This window comes from Rhinatrema bivittatum, unplaced genomic scaffold, assembly GCF_901001135.1.
Source record: "Rhinatrema bivittatum unplaced genomic scaffold, aRhiBiv1.1, whole genome shotgun sequence".
NCBI classification, from domain to species: domain Eukaryota; kingdom Metazoa; phylum Chordata; class Amphibia; order Gymnophiona; family Rhinatrematidae; genus Rhinatrema; species Rhinatrema bivittatum.
Genome location: NW_021820832.1, coordinates 19,081 through 40,021, shown reverse-complemented (window position 1 = coordinate 40,021; position 20,941 = coordinate 19,081). Strand labels below are relative to the sequence as shown.

Here is a 20,941-nt window from a genome sequence, read left to right as displayed (position 1 = left end):
AGAAGGCCAAGACCAGGCAGGAACATGGAAGGAGAATACGTGTACACCCTTCCATCCTGCCTGGCTTTTTTTTCTGTTGTCTGAGAACTGGGTACCCAAGGGTCTGTCTCCCCTTGTTAGTCAGGGCGAGAATCTGTTTGCTTACTAGGACTATTTTTTAGTACATTTTTCTCACAAATCCCTCTCTCATTCAGAATTCTTCAATGTAGGACTTTTCCAGTCATAGTTCTGTAATTGAGAATGTTGTTTTCCTTTGATTTAAAGTGATATTTTACTGCACATTATCAAAGGTATGCCAGGGGGCCATGATATGCAAATCCCCTACCTGAGTCTCTGACTCATCTATTCAATGGTCATTTAAGTACCTTCACAGTAAGGGGTCTGGCAAACTTTCCAATCTCATTCTGAGTTTCCTGGGCTGGCGGCTCATGTTACAGAGCTGCATTGTCCTCTTTTTTTACTCTGCTGCAGTTCACTTAAATGGTAGCGTGCTCTTTAACCTCCATCTCCCTTGGGAGTTGGGTTTCACAGTGCAAACACAAGAGAACACTTAACAAGTATAAACTATGCCAGCATGTGGAAAACAATTCAGGTTTCAGTCCCTGCCAAAAGGCCTGAGAGAAAAAAATTCTCAGCTGCCTTCTTAAAAGGAAACCACAAGTCCAAAGATCTTATTATTGATTTGTAGTGCATTCCAAAAGGGAGATGCACCTCGTCCATGAGGGCCAGATGAAGAGAGGGGAGTTCAAGCAAGCGGAAGTGTTCGTGGAATAATGCAGTTGTGCAAAATGAAGTGAATCCAAGGAAGCTTGCGCACCAGAGTAACAACTCTGCATTTTATTTGCCAGTGCATTGATTTGAGAACAGAGGTGATGTGCTCCCTAGGGGAGCGGTAGCTCGAACCCTTGTCGTGGAATTCTGCACCGTCTGCAAGGCCCTGAGAGCGTTAACCGATAAACCCAGAAAAAAGTGAATTGCAATGGTCCAGACAGTGCAAGAGCCTGAAGTGCCTTTCTGAAATCATGGGCCGGCCACAAAGGTTTTAATCTCCGAAGCAATCAGTTCAATAAAGGAAGCCCTAACCAGAGATTTAATCTCCAATTTCATGGACAAACTAGAGTCGAGAACAACCCACGGTCAGGAACTGAAGTTGAGACTATTTTATGGTTTTTAAAGCTGAAATTCGATGGGGCATAGATGACCAGAAGGCAAATGATAAGGCAATGATGGCCTAGCCAAGCTCTGATGGTGGAAAAACCATAGTCAGAAGATTATTTGTTGCAGACCATGAGGACAATTTGGGACTGAAAAACTGAATATCATCAGCATAAATCTTGTAATATACTCCTAATGTGGAAAGTAGCTAGTATAGAGAGGATAAATATTAGAAAGCGTATAGTGCAGGACCTTGAGGAATGCCAGAAGCAAGACTGAACCAATCTGAAGAAGAATCACCAGTGGTGACCCATTGCATACGACCAGATATATAGAAACTGAACCAGCTCAACACTGTGCCAGAGGTGCCCACTCTGGAGACTCCTGATGAGGTCCAATCTTGCTTTATCGTGCAAACTTGACACACAGCTCCATTGAGAGGGCACTTGCAGAATCAGATCTCTTTAACCAATGTTATCTTCTGAACCAATTCATACCCTCGCCATACAAATAAAGCCTGCAGGCCCTAACTTCCTGAGAGGTTGGCCCCGGGTGTTCTCCCTCTCACTGCTCTGTTGCAATGAACATGTGCATGTACTTCAAACAAAAGCACAGGCCAATTGAGTGCAAACGACCTGCTCATTTTCTTCACAACACATGACGTGACACACAGTAAAAACGTTGCTAGCAGTAAAAGTTTTATGGGTTATCATAATGCTTGGGGCAAATAATGTTGTCATCTTCTGTCCGTCCATGCACTGGGAGATGGGAAATTAATTCCAGTGCTCTTCAGCTTGCAACTCAAGCTTTTTTTGTGTTCATCATCACTGGGCCAGTGCAAACCGTGGCACTCCCTGCACACCTGGCTCGAGGCAGATTCCCACTTAAGGGGAGATCTTGCTGAATTTATTAGAGAGCAGGAGATGAAGGTTCTTTCAAAGGCGATGGTCAAAGACTTCAGGAAATCTCATTTTTCTTTCTTCAAAAGTGTGGGGGGGGGGGGGGGAGTACCTCAAGGAGTCATTAGCTGGATGGGAAAATCTAGGGGAAGACGAGCAATGGGCAAAACTAAAAGCAGATATCATTTAAATGCATCTTCTCCCTCCCCTCTCCACCGCCTCCCACCATCTCCATCATGTAAATGCATCTTCTCCCTCCCCTCTCCACCGCCTCCCACCATCTCCATCATATAAATGCATCTTCTCCTTCCCCTCTCCATCATTTAAATGCATCTTCTCCCTCCCCTCTCCATCATTTAAATGCATCTTCTCCCTCCCCTCTCCATCATATAAATGCATCTTCTCCCTCCCCTCTCCACCGCCTCCCACATCTCCATCATATAAATGCATCTTCTCCCTCCCCTCTCCATCATGTAAATGCATCTTCTCCCTCCCCTCTCCATCATATAAATGCATCTTCTCCCTCCCCTCTCCACTGCCTCCCACCATCTCCATCATATAAATGCATCTTCTCCCTCCCCTCTCCATCATTTAAATGCATCTTCTCCCTCCCCTCTCCACCGCCTCCCACATCTCCATCATATAAATGCATCTTCTCCCTCCCCTCTCCATCATGTAAATGCATCTTCTCCCTCCCCTCTCCATCATATAAATGCATCTTCTCCCTAACCTCTCCATCATTTAAATGCATCTTCTCCCTCCCCTCTCCATCATATAAATGCATCTTCTCCCTCCCCTCTCCATCATTTAAATGCATCTTCTCCCTCCCCTCTCCATCATATAAATGCATCTTCTCCCTCCCCTCTCCACCGCCTCCCACATCTCCATCATATAAATGCATCATCTCCCTCCCCTCTCCATCATGTAAATGCATCTTCTCCCTCCCCTCTCCATCATATAAATGCATCTTCTCCCTCCCCTCTCCACCGCCTCCCACATCTCCATCATATAAATGCATCTTCTCCCTCCCCTCTCCATCATTTAAATGCATCTTCTCCCTCCCCTCTCCATCATATAAATGCATCTTCTCCCTCCCCTCTCCACCGCCTCCCACATCTCCATCATATAAATGCATCTTCTCCCTCCCCTCTCCATCATTTAAATGCATCTTCTCCCTCCCCTCTCCATCATATAAATGCATCTTCTCCCTCCCCTCTCCACCGCCTCCCACATCTCCATCATATAAATGCATCTTCTCCCTCCCCTCTCCATCATGTAAATGCATCTTCTCCCTCCCCTCTCCATCATATAAATGCATCTTCTCCCTCCCCTCTCCATCATTTAAATGCATCTTCTCCCTCCCCTCTCCATCATATAAATGCATCTTCTCCCTCCCCTCTCCACCGCCTCCCACATCTCCATCATATAAATGCATCTTCTCCCTCCCCTCTCCATCATATAAATGCATCTTCTCCCTCCCCTCTCCATCATTTAAATGCATCTTCTCCCTCCCCTCTCCATCATATAAATGCATCTTCTCCCTCCCCTCTCCACCGCCTCCCACATCTCCATCATATAAATGCATCATCTCCCTCCCCTCTCCATCATGTAAATGCATCTTCTCCCTCCCCTCTCCATCATGTAAATGCATCTTCTCCCTCCCCTCTCCATCATATAAATGCATCTTCTCCCTCCCCTCTCCATCATTTAAATGCATCTTCTCCCTCCCCTCTCCATCATATAAATGCATCTTCTCCCTCCCCTCTCCACCGCCTCCCACATCTCCATCATATAAATGCATCTTCTCCCTCCCCTCTCCATCATGTAAATGCATCTTCTCCCTCCCCTCTCCATCATATAAATGCATCTTCTCCCTCCCCTCTCCATCATTTAAATGCATCTTCTCCCTCCCCTCTCCATCATGTAAATGCATCTTCTCCCTCCCCTCTCCATCATTTAAATGCATCTTCTCCCTCCCCTCTCCATCATTTAAATGCATCTTCTCCCTCCCCTCTCCACCGCCTCCCACATCTCCATCATATACATACATCTTCTCCCTCCCCTCTCCATCATATAAATGCATCTTCTCCCTCCCCTCTCCATCATGTAAATGCATCTTCTCCCTCCCCTCTCCATCATATAAATGCATCTTCTCCCTCCCCTCTCCACCGCCACCCACATCTCCATCATATAAATGCATCTTCTCCCTCCCCTCTCCATCATATAAATGCATCTTCTCCCTCCCCTCTCCACCGCCTCCCACATCTCCATCATATAAATGCATCTTCTCCCTCCCCTCTCCATCATATAAATGCATCTTCTCCCTCCCCTCTCCACCGCCTCCCACATCTCCATCATATAAATGCATCTTCTCCCTCCCCTCTCCATCATATAAATGCATCTTCTCCCTTCCCTCTCCACCGCCTCCCACCATCTCCATCATGTAAATGCATCTTCTCCCTCCCCTCTCCATCATATAAATGCATCTTCTCCCTCCCCTCTCCACCGCCTCCCACATCTCCATCATATAAATGCATCTTCTCCCTCCCCTCTCCATCATATAAATGCATCTTCTCCCTCCCCTCTCCACCACCTCCCACATCTCCATCATATAAATGCATCTTCTCCCTCCCCTCTCCATCATATAAATGCATCTTCTCCCTCCCCTCTCCATCATATAAATGCATCTTCTCCCTCCCCTCTCCACCACCTCCCACATCTCCATCATATAAATGCATCTTCTCCCTCCCCTCTCCATCATATAAATGCATCTTCTCCCTCCCCTCTCCATCATATAAATGCATCTTCTCCCTCCCCTCTCCATCATTTAAATGCATCTTCTCCCTCCCCTCTCCATCATTTAAATGCATCTTCTCCCTCCCCTCTCCATCATATAAATGCATCTTCTCCCTCCCCTCTCCACCGCCACCCACATCTCCATCATATAAATGCATCTTCTCCCTCCCCTCTCCATCATATAAATGCATCTTCTCCCTCCCCTCTCCACCGCCTCCCACATCTCCATCATATAAATGCATCTTCTCCCTCCCCTCTCCATCATATAAATGCATCTTCTCCCTCCCCTCTCCACCGCCTCCCAAATCTCCATCATATAAATGCATCTTCTCCCTCCCCTCTCCATCATATAAATGCATCTTCTCCCTTCCCTCTCCACCGCCTCCCACCATCTCCATCATGTAAATGCATCTTCTCCCTCCCCTCTCCATCATGTAAATGCATCTTCTCCCTCCCCTCTCCATCATATAAATGCATCTTCTCCCTCCCCTCTCCACCACCTCCCACATCTCCATCATATAAATGCATCTTCTCCCTCCCCTCTCCATCATATAAATGCATCTTCTCCCTCCCCTCTCCATCATATAAATGCATCTTCTCCCTCCCCTCTCCATCATTTAAATGCATCTTCTCCCTCCCCTCTCCATCATATAAATGCATCTTCTCCCTCCCCTCTCCATCATATAAATGCATCTTCTCCCTCCCCTCTCCACCGCCTCCCACATCTCCATCATATAAATGCATCTTCTCCCTCCCCTCTCCATCATGTAAATGCATCTTCTCCCTCCCCTCTCCATCATATAAATGCATCTTCTCCCTCCCCTCTCCATCATTTAAATGCATCTTCTCCCTCCCCTCTCCATCATATAAATGCATCTTCTCCCTCCCCTCTCCACCGCCTCCCACATCTCCATCATATAAATGCATCTTCTCCCTCCCCTCTCCATCATATAAATGCATCTTCTCCCTCCCCTCTCCATCATTTAAATGCATCTTCTCCCTCCCCTCTCCATCATATCAATGCATCTTCTCCCTCCCCTCTCCACCGCCTCCCACATCTCCATCATATAAATGCATCATCTCCCTCCCCTCTCCATCATGTAAATGCATCTTCTCCCTCCCCTCTCCATCATGTAAATGCATCTTCTCCCTCCCCTCTCCATCATATAAATGCATCTTCTCCCTCCCCTCTCCACCGCCTCCCACATCTCCATCATATAAATGCATCTTCTCCCTCCCCTCTCCATCATGTAAATGCATCTTCTCCCTCCCCTCTCCATCATATAAATGCATCTTCTCCCTCCCCTCTCCATCATTTAAATGCATCTTCTCCCTCCCCTCTCCATCATGTAAATGCATCTTCTCCCTCCCCTCTCCATCATTTAAATGCATCTTCTCCCTCCCCTCTCCATCATTTAAATGCATCTTCTCCCTCCCCTCTCCACCGCCTCCCACATCTCCATCATATACATACATCTTCTCCCTCCCCTCTCCATCATATAAATGCATCTTCTCCCTCCCCTCTCCATCATGTAAATGCATCTTCTCCCTCCCCTCTCCACCGCCTCCCACATCTCCATCATATAAATGCATCTTCTCCCTCCCCTCTCCATCATATAAATGCATCTTCTCCCTTCCCTCTCCACCGCCTCCCACCATCTCCATCATGTAAATGCATCTTCTCCCTCCCCATCATATAAATGCATCTTCTCCCTCCCCTCTCCACCCGCCTCCCACATCTCCATCATATAAATGCATCTTCTCCCTCCCCTCTCCATCATATAAATGCATCTTCTCCCTCCCCTCTCCATCATATAAATGCATCTTCTCCCTCCCCTCTCCACCACCTCCCACATCTCCATCATATAAATGCATCTTCTCCCTCCCCTCTCCATCATATAAATGCATCTTCTCCCTCCCCTCTCCACCGCCTCCCACATCTCCATCATATAAATGCATCTTCTCCCTCCCCTCTCCATCATATAAATGCATCTTCTCCCTCCCCTCTCCACCGCCTCCCACATCTCCATCATATAAATGCATCTTCTCCCTCCCCTCTCCATCATATAAATGCATCTTCTCCCTTCCCTCTCCACCGCCTCCCACCATCTCCATCATGTAAATGCATCTTCTCCCTCCCCTCTCCATCATGTAAATGCATCTTCTCCCTCCCCTCTCCATCATATAAATGCATCTTCTCCCTTCCCTCTGCACCGCCTCCCACCATCTCCATCATATAAATGGGACTACCCATCTCCGCCACCAAACCACTACAGATGCTCCAGAACGCAGCAGCTAGAATCTTAACCAACACTAACCGGGGAGCTCACATCACTCCCATACTCCTAAACTTAAACTGGCTGCCAATAAAATACAGAATCTTACACAAGGCACTCATCATAATCCACAAAACCATCCACAATCAGCTACCACTAGACCTTCAGATCCCATTCAAACTTTACGCATCCGCAAGACCCATCAGAGAAGCATACAAATGAACCCTACAAGTCCCTCCAACCAAATACGCGTGCCTAACATCCACCAAAGATCGTGCATTCTCCACAGCGGGCCCCGTCATTTGGAACAATCTGCCGACTGACCTAAGACTGGAACCCTGCCTTCTAACCTTCCGAAGAAAACTTAAGACCTGGCTTTTCCTCCAATCTCTAAAATGTCAACACACATCCCAACCAGGATCCACCCCACTAACTAATCTCTCGGACCATTCTCATTACATACATTTATATTTACCCTCAAGGTTTTGCTGTCCTTCTACTTCCCGGCTACTCTAGCCCCCCAAGTTCGATACCCTTGTTATATGTAACTTGTTTTTGCCTTCTTGTTATATGGTTATTTAGTTAGTCCCTAAGTTCCATGTAAACCGATTTAATATGAATCTTTTCATGAAGGTCGGCATATAAAAATGTTAAATAAATAAAATAAATAAATATAAATGCATCTTCTCCCTTCCCTCTCCACCGCCTCCCACCATCTCCATCATATAAATGCATCTTCTCCCTCCCCTCTCCACCGCCTCCCACCATCTCCATCATATCAATGCATTTTCTCCCTCCCCTCTCCACCGCCTCCCATCATCTCCATCATGTAAATGCATCTTCTCCCTCCCCTCTCCACCGCCTCTCCACCGCCTCCCATCATCTCCATCATGTAAATGCATCTTCTCCCTCCCCTCTCCACCGCCTCCCATCATCTCCATCATTTAAATGCATCTTCTCCCTCCCCTCTCCACCGCCTCCCCTCTCCATCATGTAAATGCATCTTCTCCCTCCCCTCTCCACCGCCTCCCATCATCTCCATCATTTAAATGCATCTTCTCCCTCCCCTCTCCACCGCTCCCTGGCTATTCAGCCCCTTCAGTAGAGAGATGCAGTTCCCTGCCGTGCACTGGAGTTGCTCACAGGCATCCCTCTCCCGTAGGTCCTGCTCCACTCCCTTACTCCAAAACTCCACTTCTCACCTCCCTCCTCTCCTCAGCCCCCAGGCCTCTTCACACTACTTCTTTCTGGTTCTCGTCTCCAGGAGCTTACTGATGTCCCTACCTCCTCCCAGCGCCTGTGGCACCACAGAAAGCAGCAGCTGGTCCCTTGTCTATAGCTCAGACCCCTCCAGGCACTTCCTCTTCCATAGGCTCCTTCCTCAGGGACCAGCCCCATCCTCATGACAAACACCACCTTTTATATCCCCAAAATAAGGCGTACCCCTAGGGAAAGGGCTACTACCCTGCTACTCCACCCTGCTTACTGTAGCAACCATGCCCTCTGCTGATCCTTTTCCCAGCCGGAAGAGTCCACATTGTAATCCCATGTCTGAGGTTAGTGCGCCATCTTCTGGCCGTAGCACCACATGCACGCATTAACATTTACACTGAAATTGCTATGAATTACGGATGTTCAGTCGTTTGAAAAAACGTGTATGCTGTTTCTTGTTTTAGCGCACACTGTTTGGAAACTGTGTGCAACTTTTTTACAAATAACGTGCATGATTTCTGAGACGTGAATAATGAAAACAAATGGGCAAATATCAACAAAAATGAAAAGCGACCCTCAAAATGATACAACACGATTTACTTACCCCTATCAAAAGCTGAAATAATAATAAAGAAGCCTAAGTGGAGTTACTTGGGTAATTAAATCCAGTGTTGAGAATACGGAGATTCAGGGAAGAAAATGAGAAAATATTCTACAAAAATCCAGAAACAATTCAGCATTGAAAGGATGATGAGATACAATCATCCAGCTCACATCTGCCTCCTGGGTGTCGATTTCTACAAAACCCAGAAACAATTCAGCAGTGTAAGGATGAGGAGATGCAATCACCCGGCTCACATCTGCCTCCTGGGTGAGGATTTCTACAAAACCCAGAAACAATTCAGCAGGGTAAGGATGAGGAGATGCAATCACCCAGCTCACATCTGCCTCCTGGGTGACGATTTCTACAAAACCCAGAAACAATTCAGCATTGTAAGGATGATGAGATGCTCACATCTGCCTCCTGGGTGTCGATTTCTACAAAACCCGGATACAATTCAGCAGTGTAAGGATGAGGAGATGCAATCACCCAGCTCACATCTGCCTCCTGGGTGAGGATTTCTACAAAACCCAGAAACAATTCAGCATTGAAAGGATGAGGAGATGCAATCACGCAGCTCACATCTGCCTCCTGGGTGACGATTTCTATAAAACCCAGAAACAATTCAGCAGTGTAAGGATGATAAAATGCAATCACCCAGCTCACATCTGCCTCCTGGGTGACGATTTCTACAAAACCCAGAAACAATTCAGCAGTGTAAGGATGATGAGATGCAATCATCCAGCTCACATCTGCCTCCTGGGTGAGGATTTCTACAAAACCCAGAAACAATTCAGCATTGAAAGGATGAGGAGATGCAATCACCCAGCTCACATCTGCCTCCTGGGTGACGATTTCTACAAAAGAACCCAGAAACAATTCAGCAGTGTAAGGATGAGGAGATGCAATCACCCAGCTCACATCTGCCTCCTGGGTGACGATTTCTACAAAACCCAGAAACAATTCAGCATTGTAAGGATGATGAGATGCAATCACCCAGCTCACATCTGCCTCCTGGGTGACGATTTCTACAAAATCCAGAAACAATTCAGCATTGAAAGGATGATGAGATACAATCATCCAGCTCACATCTGCCTCCTGGGTGTCGATTTCTACAAAACCCAGAAACAATTCAGCAGTGTAAGGATGAGGAGATGCAATCACCCGGCTCACATCTGCCTCCTGGGTGAGGATTTCTACAAAACCCAGAAACAATTCAGCAGGGTAAGGATGAGGAGATGCAATCACCCAGCTCACATCTGCCTCCTGGGTGACGATTTCTACAAAACCCAGAAACAATTCAGCATTGTAAGGATGATGAGATGCTCACATCTGCCTCCTGGGTGTCGATTTCTACAAAACCCGGATACAATTCAGCAGTGTAAGGATGAGGAGATGCAATCACCCAGCTCACATCTGCCTCCTGGGTGAGGATTTCTACAAAACCCAGAAACAATTCAGCATTGTAAGGATGAGGAGATGCAATCACCCAGCTCACATCTGCCTCCTGGGTGACGATTTCTATAAAACCCAGAAACAATTCAGCAGTGTAAGGATGATAAAATGCAATCACCCAGCTCACATCTGCCTCCTGGGTGACGATTTCTACAAAACCCAGAAACAATTCAGCAGTGTAAGGATGATGAGATGCAATCATCCAGCTCACATCTGCCTCCTGGGTGAGGATTTCTACAAAACCCAGAAAACAATTCAGCATTGCAAGGATGAGGAGATGCAATCACCCAGCTCACATCTGCCTCCTGGGTGACGATTTCTACAAAAGAACCCAGAAACAATTCAGCAGTGTAAGGATGAGGAGATGCAATCACCCAGCTCACATCTGCCTCCTGGGTGACGATTTCTACAAAACCCAGAAACAATTCAGCATTGTAAGGATGATGAGATTGCAATCACCCCAGCTCACATCTGCCTCCTGGGTGACGATTTCTACAAAACCCAGAAACAATTCAGCAGTGTAAGGATGATGAGATGCAATCACCCAGCTCACATCTGCCTCCTGGGTGACGATTTCTACAAAACCCAGAAACAATTCAGCATTGTAAGGATGAGGAGATGCAATCACCCAGCTCACATCTGCCTCCTGGGTGACGATTTCTACAAAACCCAAGAACAATTCAGCAGTGTAAGGATGAGGAGATGCAATCACCCAGCTCACATCTGCCTCCTGGGTGACGATTTCTACAAAACCCAGAAACAATTCAGCAGTGTAAGGATGAGGAGATGCAATCACCCAGCTCACATCTGCCTCCTGGGTGACGATTTCTACAAAACACAGAAACAATTCAGCATTGTAAGATGAGGAGATGCAATCATCCAGCTCACATCTGCCTCCTGGGTGACGATTTCTACAAACCCAGAAACAATTCAGCAGTGTAAGGATGAGGAGATGCAATCATCCAGCTCACATCTGCCTCCTGGGTGACTATTCTAACAAAACCCAGAAACAATTCAGCAGTGTAAGGATGAGGAGATGCAATCATCCAGCTCACATCTGCCTCCTGTGGTGACGATTTCTACAAAACCCAGAAACAATTCAGCAGTGTAAGGATGAGGAGATGCAATCACCCAGCTCACATCTGCCTCCTGGGTGACGATTTCTACAAAACCCAGAAACAATTCAGCATTGTAAGGATGAGGAGATGCAATCATCCAGCTCACATCTGCCTCCTGGGTGACGATTTCTACAAAACCCAGAAACAATTCAGCATTGTAAGGATGATGAGATGCAATCACCCAGCTCACATCTGCCTCCTGGGTGACGATTTCTACAAAACCCAGAAACAATTCAGCATTGTAAGGATGATGAGATGCAATCACCCAGCTCACATCTGCCTCCTGGGTGACGATTTCTACAAAACCCAGAAACAATTCAGCAGTGTAAGGATGAGGAGATGCAATCACCCAGCTCACATCTGCCTCCTGGGTGACTATTTCTACAAAACCCAGAAACAATTCAGCATTGAAAGGATGAGGAGATGCAACCACCCAGCTCACATCTGCCTCCTGGGTGTCGATTTCTACAAAACCCGGAAACAATTCAGCAGTGTAAGGATGAGGAGATGCAATCACCCAGCTCACATCTGCCTCCTGGGTGACGATTTCTACAAAACCCAGAAACAATTCAGCAGTGTAAGGATGAGGAGATGCAATCATCCAGCTCACATCTGCCTCCTGGGTGACGATTTCTACAAAACCCAGAAACAATTCAGCAGTGTAAGGATGAGGAGATGCAATCATCCAGCTCACATCTGCCTCCTGGGTGAGGATTTCTACAAAACCCAGAAACAATTCAGCATTGAAAGGATGAGGAGATGCAATCACCCAGCTCACATCTGCCTCCTGGGTGACGATTTCTACAAAACCCAGAAACAATTCAGCATTGTAAGGATGAGGAGATGCAATCATCCAGCTCACATCTGCCTCCTGGGTGTCGATTTCTACAAAACCCAGAAACAATTCAGCATTGTAAGGATGAGGAGATGCAATCATCCAGCTCACATCTGCCTCCTGGGTGACGATTTCTACAAAACCCAGAAACAATTCAGCAGTGTAAGGATGAGGAGATGCAATCATCCAGCTCACATCTGCCTCCTGGGTGACGATTTCTACAGAACCCAGAAACAATTCAGCAGTGTAAGGATGAGGAGATGCAATCATCCAGCTCACATCTGCCTCCTGGGTGACGATTTCTACACAACCCAGAAACAATTCAGCAGTGTAAGGATGATGAGATGCAATCACCCAGCTCACATCTGCCTCCTGGGTGAGGATTTCTACAAAACCCAGAAACAATTCAGCAGTGTAAGGATGAGGAGATGCAATCATCCAGCTCACATCTGCCTCCTGGGTGAGGATTTCTACAAAACCCAGAAACAATTCAGCATTGTAAGGATGAGGAGATGCAATCATCCAGCTCACATCTGCCTCCTGGGTGAGGATTTCTACAAAACCCAGAAACAATTCAGCAGTGTAAGGATGAGGAGATGCAATCATCCAGCTCACATCTGCCTCCTGGGTGACGATTTCTACAAAACCCAGAAACAATTCAGCAGTGTAAGGATGAGGAGATGCAATCACCCAGCTCACATCTGCCTCCTGGGTGACTATTTCTCTGCTCAGGCTCAGGAACTGTAAGAAAGGCAAGAAGATGGGGAGGTCTCCTTCAAAATCCTGGGCCTACGGGTCTAAAGTCGAGACGTTTGTGCCAAGCTTGGCTGTGAGCTGTTTATTATTTATTTAAACGAGAGCTTGCGGGTACTGAAGGCGTCAGGGGTTTGGCAGCTGCTTTGTGACTGTAAACATTACCTCGCTTATCATGCGGCCTAGGCGTGACCTGCACGTTGCGCCAGATATTGGCAGGGGAAGCTGGGGGAGGGCCTGGTCCTTTTCAGCTGTGGTTAGGGAGTTACTGTGACGTTAGCACCGCTCATTTCTCCCTCTCTCATTGCGCCAGATATTGGCAGGGGAAGCTAGGGGAGGGCCTTGTCCTTTTCAGCTGTGGTTAGGGAGTTACTGTGACGTTAGCACCGCTCATTTCTCCCTCTCTCATTGGGGCAGATATTGGCAGGGGAAGCTGGGGGAGGGCCTGGTCATTTCAGCTGTGGTTAGGGAGTTACTCTGTCGTTAGCACCGCTCATTTCTCTCTCTCTCATTGGGGGCAGATATTGGCAGGGGGAAGCTGGGGGAGGGCCTGGTCCTTTTCAGCTGTGGTTAGGGAGTTTACTGTGACGTTAGCACCGCTCATTTCTCCCTCTCTCATTGGGGCAGATATTGGCAGGGGGAAGCTGGGGGAGGGCCTGGTCCTTTTCAGCTGTGGTTAGGGAGTTACTGTGACGTTAGCAACCGCTCATTTCTCCCTCTCTCATTGGGGCAGATATTGGCAGGGGAAGCTGGGGAGGGCCTGGTCCTTTTCAGCTGTGGTTAGGGAGTTACTGTGACGTTAGCACCGCTCATTTCTCTCTCTCTCATTGGGGCAGATATTGGCAGGGGAAGCTGGGGGAGGGCCTGGTCCTTTTCAGCTGTGGTTAGGGAGTTACTGTGAGGTTAGCAACCGCTCATTTCTCCCTCTCTCATTGGGGCAGATATTGGCAGGGGAAGCTGGGGGGAGGGCCTGGTCCTTTTCAGCTGTGGTTAGGGAGTTACTGTGACATTAGCACCGCTCATTTTCTCCCTCTCTCATTGGGGCAGATATTGGCAGGGGAAGCTGGGGGAGGGCCTGGTCCTTTTCAGCTGTGGTTAGGGAGTTACTGTGATGTTAGCACCGCTCATTTCTCTCTCTCTCATTGGGGCAGATATTGGCAGGGGAAGCTGGGGGAGGGCCTGGTCCTTTTCAGCTGTGGTTAGGGAGTTACTGTGACGTTAGCACCGCTCATTTCTCCCTCTCTCATTGGGGCAGATATTGGCAGGGGAAGCTGGGGGGGGGGCCGGGTCCTTTTCAGCTGTGGTTAGGGAGTTACTGTGACGTTAGCACCGCTCATTTCTCTCTCTCTCATTGGGGCAGATATTGGCAGGGGAGGCTGGGGGAGGGCCTGGACCTTTTCAGCTGTGGTTAGGGAGTTACTGTGACGTTAGCACCGCTCATTTCTCTCTCTCTCATTGGGGCAGATATTGGCAGGGGAAGCTGGGGGGAGGGCCTGGTCCTTTTCAGCTGTGGTTAGGGAGTTACTGTGACGTTAGCACCGCTCATTTCTCCCTCTCTCATTGGGGCAGATATTGGCAGGGGAAGCTGGGGGAGGGCCTGGTCCTTTTCAGCTGTGGTTAGGGAGTTACTGTGACGTTAGCACCGCTCATTTCTCCCTCTCTCATTGGGGCAGATATTGGGGCAGGGGAAGCTGGGGGAGGGCCTGGTCCTTTTCAGCTGTGGTTAGGGAGTTACTGTGACGTTAGCACCGCTCATTTCTCTCTCTCTCATTGGGGCAGATATTGGCAGGGGAAGCTGGGGGAGGGCCTGGTCCTTTTCAGCTGTGGTTAGGGAGTTACTGTGACGTTAGCACCGCTCATTTCTCTCTCTCTCATTGGGGCAGATATTGGCAGGGGAAGCTGGGGGGAGGGCCTGGTCCTTTTCAGCTGTGGTTAGGGAGTTACTGTGACGTTAGCACCGCTCATTTCTCTCTCTCCTCATTGGGGCAGATATTGGCAGGGGAAGCTGGGGGAGGGCCTGGTCCTTTTCAGCTGTGGTTAGGGAGTTACTGTGACGTTAGCACCGCTCATTTCTCTCTCTCTCATTGGGGCAGATATTGGCAGGGGAAGCTGGGGGAGGGCCTGGTCCTTTTCAGCTGTGGTTAGGGAGTTACTGTGACGTTAGCACCGCTCATTTCTCCCTCTCTCATTGGGGGCAGATATTGGCAGGGGAAGCTGGGGGAGGGCCTGGTCCTTTTCAGCTGTGGTTAGGGAGTTACTGTGACGTTAGCACCGCTCATTTCTCTCTCTCTCATTGGGGCAGATATTGGCAGGGGAAGCTGGGGGAGGGCCTGGTCCTTTTCAGCTGTGTTTAGGGAGTTACTGTGACGTTAGCACCGCTCATTTCTCCCTCTCTCATTGGGGCAGATATTGGCAGGGGAAGCTGGGGGAGGGCCTGGTCATTTTCAGCTGTGGTTAGGGAGTTACTCTGTCGTTAGCACCGCTCATTTCTCTCTCTCTCATTGGGGCAGATATTGGGGCAGGGGAAGCTGGGGGAGGGCCTGGTCCTTTTCAGCTGTGGTTAGGGAGTTACTCTGTCGTTAGCACCGCTCATTTCTCTCTCTCTCATTGGGGCAGATATTGGGGCAGGGGAAGCTGGGGGAGGGCCTGGTCCTTTTCAGCTGTGGTTAGGGAGTTACTGTGACGTTAGCACCGCTCATTTCTGTCTCTCTCATTGGGGCAGATATTGGCAGGGGAAGCTGGGGGAGGGCCTGGTCCTTTTCAGCTGTGGTTAGGGAGTTACTGTGACGTTAGCACCGCTCATTTCTCCCTCTCTCATTGGGGCAGATATTGGGGCAGGGGAAGCTGGGGGGAGGGCCTGGTCCTTTTCAGCTGTGGTTAGGGAGTTACTGTGACGTTAGCACCGCTCATTTCTCTCTCTCTCATTGGGGCAGATATTGGCAGGGGAAGCTGGGGGAGGGCCTGGTCCTTTTCAGCTGTGGTTAGGGAGTTACTGTGACGTTAGCACCGCTCATTTCTCCCCTCTCTCATTGGGGCAGATATTGGCAGCGGAAGCTGGGGGGAGGGCCTGGTCCTTTTCAGCTGTGGTTAGGGAGTTACTGTGTCGTTAGCACCGCTCATTTCTCTCTCTCATTGGGGCAGATATTGGCAGGGGAAGCTGGGGGAGGGCCTGGTCCTTTTCAGCTGTGGTTAGGGAGTTACTGTGACGTTAGCACCGCTCATTTCTCCCTCTCTCATTGGGGCAGATATTGGCAGCGGAAGCTGGGGGAGGGCCTGGTCCTTTTCAGCTGTGGTTAGGGAGTTACTGTGACGTTAGCACCGCTCATTTCTCTCTCTCTCATTGGGGCAGATATTGGGGCAGGGGAAGCTGGGGGAGGGCCTGGTCCTTTTCAGCTGTGGGTTAGGGAGTTACTGTGACGTTAGCACCGCTCATTTCTCCCTCTCTCATTGGGGCAGATATTGGGGCAGGGGAAGCTGGGGGAGGGCCTGGTCCTTTTCAGCTGTGGTTAGGGAGTTACTGTGACGTTAGCACCGCTCATTTCTCTCTCTCTCATTGGGGCAGATATTGGCAGGGGAAGCTGGGGGAGGGCCTGATCCTTTTCAGCTGTGGTTAGGGAGTTACTGTGACGTTAGCACCGCTCATTTCTCCCTCTCTCATTGGGGCAGATATTGGCAGGGGAGGCTGGGGGAGGGCCTGGTCCTTTTCAGCTGTGGTTAGGGAGTTACTGTGACGTTAGCACCGCTCATTTCTCTCTCTCTCATTGGGGCAGATATTGGCAGGGGAAGCTGGGGGAGGGCCTGGTCCTTTTCAGCTGTGGTTAGGGAGTTACTGTGATGTTAGCACCGCTCATTTCTCTCTCTCTCATTGGGGCAGATATTGGCAGGGGAAGCTGGGGGAGGGCCTGGTCCTTTTCAGCTGTGGTTAGGGAGTTACTGTGACGTTAGCACCGCTCATTTCTCCCTCTCTCATTGGGGCAGATATTGGCAGGGGAAGCTGGGGGAGGGCCTGGTCCTTTTCAGCTGTGGTTAGGGAGTTACTGTGACGTTAGCACCGCTCATTTCTCCCTCTCTCATTGGGGCAGATATTGGCAGGGGAAGCTGGGGGAGGGCCTGGTCCTTTTCAGCTGTGGTTAGGGAGTTACTGTGACGTTAGCACCGCTCATTTCTCTCTCTCTCATTGGGGCAGATATTGGCAGGGGAAGCTGGGGGAGGGCCTGGTCCTTTTCAGCTGTGGTTAGGGAGTTACTGTGACGTTAGCACCGCTCATTTCTCTCTCTCTCATTGGGGCAGATATTGACAGGGGAAGCTGGGGGAGGACCTGGTCCTTTTCAGCTGTGGTTAGGGAGTTACTGTGACGTTAGCACCGCTCATTTCTCTCTCTCTCATTGGGGCAGATATTGGCAGGGGAAGCTGGGGGAGGGCCTGGTCCTTTTCAGCTGTGGTTAGGGAGTTACTGTGACGTTAGCACCGCTCATTTCTCCCTCTCTCATTGGGGCAGATATTGGCAGGGGAAGCTGGGGGAGGGCCTGGTCCTTTTCAGCTGTGGTTAGGGAGTTACTGTGACGTTAGCACCGCTCATTTCTCTCTCTCTCATTGGGGCAGATATTGGCAGGGGAAGCTGGGGGAGGGCCTGGTCCTTTTCAGCTGTGGTTAGGGAGTTACTGTGACGTTAGCACCGCTCATTTCTCTCTCTCTCATTGGGGCAGATATTGGCAGGGGAAGCTGGGGGAGGGCCTGGTCCTTTTCAGCTGTGGTTAGGGAGTTACTGTGACGTTAGCACCCGCTCATTTCTCTCTCTCTCATTGGGGCAGATATTGGCAGGGGAAGCTGGGGGAGGGCCTGGTCCTTTTCAGCTGTGGTTAGGGAGTTACTGTGACGTTAGCACCGCTCATTTCTCTCTCTCTCATTGGGGCAGATATTGGCAGGGGAAGCTGGGGGAGGGGCCTGGTCCTTTTCAGCTGTGGTTAGGGAGTTACTGTGACGTTAGCACCGCTCATTTCTCTCTCTCTCATTGGGGCAGATATTGGCAGGGGAAGCTGGGGGAGGGCCTGGACCTTTCAGCTGTGGTTAGGGAGTTACTGTGACGTTAGCACCCGCTCATTTCTCTCTCTCTCTCATTGGGGCAGATATTGGCAGGGGAAGCTGGGGGAGGGCCTGGTCCTTTTCAGCTGTGGTTAGGGAGTTACTGTGACGTTAGCACCGCTCATTTCTCTCCCTCTCATTGGCCATGTAAAGGAGAGGAGACCTCAGCCTCCTCACTCCTCCTCGCACTCCCCATCTCTGCTCTGTGCCTCAAAATGTTCTCTTATGTTTTTTTTTGTTTTTCAGGAGGTGGAGAACGACGGCCACGGTCACTGTGATCACGGGGCATCCCTGCAGGTTTTTCATAACGAGAGGAAGAAGAAAAAGCAGTGCACGTCCGAAGCAGACCTGGTAAGAACAGCTCTGCACACCTCCAGCCCCTGCCCTCGACCCCTCCATCCCGCCTCCCTGCAGGGGGACATCCCGCATCCCTCCAGAGAGACATCTCGCCTCCCTCCAGGGGGACATCTCGCCTCCCTTCAGGGGGACATCCCGCCTCCCTTCAGAGAGACATCCCTCCAGGGGGACATCTCGCCTCCCTCCAGAGAGACATCTCGCCTCTTTCCAGGGGGACATCTCGCCTCCCTCCAGAGAGACATCCCTGCATTGCGTTTCGAAGAAATATTTGATTTCTTTACTTTTTTCTGGAATCGGGCTTAGATTCTCTTTTGAGAACGAGTATTTATTTCTTTTAAACGTTTTATTATCTTGCGCAGTGCAGAACCTCAAGGTGAGCACAGATAAAACGCAGAACTCAGGCCGACAGTGCTCCGGCCATTTCCTCGAGACGGCGAGGGCCAGAGCTCTGCTGCTGCTTTTGAGTAGAGGCTTAAGGGGAACAAATAGGGGTTTTAAAGCCTTTTCAGGTTGCTTGGAAGAGGAGAGGCCTCTTGGTTGGTTAGGGAGTGAGTTGCACAAGCAGGGTCTGCTACAGACGAGGCCTGGTTTCTGGTTACGACGGCTCTTGAACGTTTCGGGGAGAGAGAGAGAGAGAGAACCCAGCCTCCAGATCCCTTCCTCCACAGAGAGAGAGAGAAATATTTCCTAAGATTACTCCTGAGTCTCCCCCTTCCACCCTCTCCCTCCTACTAATCCTCACACTCTCTCTCCTCCACCCTCTCTTCTCCCCTCTCCTCCAGGCTGTACATGTTTATACCTTTAAGTCTATCCCCATCTGCTTTAGAAAGAAGACCACTGCCCATGTTAGTAGCCTCCCTCTGTACTGACTCCATCCTGTTTCTATCCTTCTGAAGGTGGGGTCTCCAGAACTGTACTCAGTGTCCCAAGTGAGGTCTCACCAGGCGATGATGATCCTCAGGGCTATCCTGAAAGCGTGAGGCTGTGGGGTCAGCAGGGCAGGATTGGGAACGCCCTAGCATAGATTGTGGGAATTCTGCATTAAGAGACAGCCTCAATCCCAGAGCAACCCATCTCACTAGGGACAGCGCAGATCTGGGTTACTCTCTGACGGGAGGAGAGCCAGAACCAGGGTTATCCCACGGCACAGACTCTTTCCCTGCCTGAGGCATGTGCAGGTGGGGAGAGCCCCTCTTCCCGGCCTGACAGGGGGAGTCCCAGACTTGTACAGTTTCTCTCATTTGTAACACCCTCTGCATTGCTATAATGACTCATGCTCATGGATCTCTCTGTTTTCTAGGTCAGCAACACAGAGTTGGAAGCAGCCAAACCACCCCCAAGACTCAGCCGAGGTAAAGATCTGTCTCCCAGCACATTTGTGGCTCTTGCAGGTGGCCTTAGCCTGCCCAATGCGAGCAGAAGCCTCTGTCTCAGCCCGAATCCTGCAGGCCGAGGCAGGTGAGAGAGCAGACTCAGCCCTGCAGCTTGGACTCCTGTAGCCAAATTGTAAGTGCAATATACAAGCCCACACAAGATGGCCATGTGCACGTTCCCTTACACGTATGTGAGTAATGGTATAGAGTACATGCTAGTGGCAGACCTAGCACCCGTGTACATCTTCCAAACGTAAATGTACACACGTGGTTTCCAAATTCACCTCTGCCACGGCCACCGGCTCTCTCTGTGGCAGAAGTGGTGCACGTGGGAGGCTAAAACTCCTCTGCTCGCATCCAGCTGAATTTATTTATTTATTTGTACTTTCTTGTTTTCCATAATCTAATTATCCAGTGCGTACGACATTCATAGTCATAGAAAACCAAAGAAAGATTAAACAATAAATAAAATGCAAATAGAAAGCAAAGACACAATCCCCTTCGTAGTGAAATCACGTCAAACGCTGCTGTCCATGCATCCGCCTAGACATTACAGCTTTAACAGTTTCCCTTCAGGTCTGAGGAGGATTCTCCCTCGATGAGCGGGGACGCGTGGCTGACGTCAGCCTTCTCCTATAATTCAGCACACATGGGGCCACCCCTTCTTCAGCTGCTCTCCAGAATTCGGGGGCCACGCGGGGTCCCAGGTCCAATCTTAACTGCTCTGGGTGTTTAGCACTGGGAGTGGCCTGTGGGGCCTCTGGGTCGCGCACCTTCACGCAGTCCCTCCAGAAACACGAGCTCCACTCAGGCCCTCTCGCAGTGGTACTCGCCCCTCCATGTCCAGTGGGCTGGAGGCTTGAAATGGAGTTCAAATAAACTCAACCGTAAGTCAGGAAATCTCTACCGAAGTCAGAAAACTCACAAAAAGTAAATCTTTCAGTCTCTCGGAGCAAAATCAACAAAACTTCAAGTGCCTTGGTCCTCTCGCCGTCCCAAACTCTGTGTCAATCTCCCTTCCTGGTGACA

General features: G+C 49.6%; 1 protein-coding gene across 1 annotated transcript in view; it reads left to right on the top strand.

Moving 5' to 3' along the window:
- Positions 1-20,941, top strand: part of LOC115082189 (zinc transporter ZIP4-like) — a gene marked incomplete at its 3' end in the record, with an annotated part of 70,042 nt that overhangs the window by 32,274 nt on the left and 16,827 nt on the right. The window contains exons 5-6 of the mRNA XM_029586440.1: positions 18,429-18,533; positions 19,840-19,891. Of these exons, the coding sequence (XP_029442300.1) occupies positions 18,429-18,533; positions 19,840-19,891 (157 nt within the window). The remainder of the gene's footprint in view (positions 1-18,428; positions 18,534-19,839; positions 19,892-20,941) is intronic.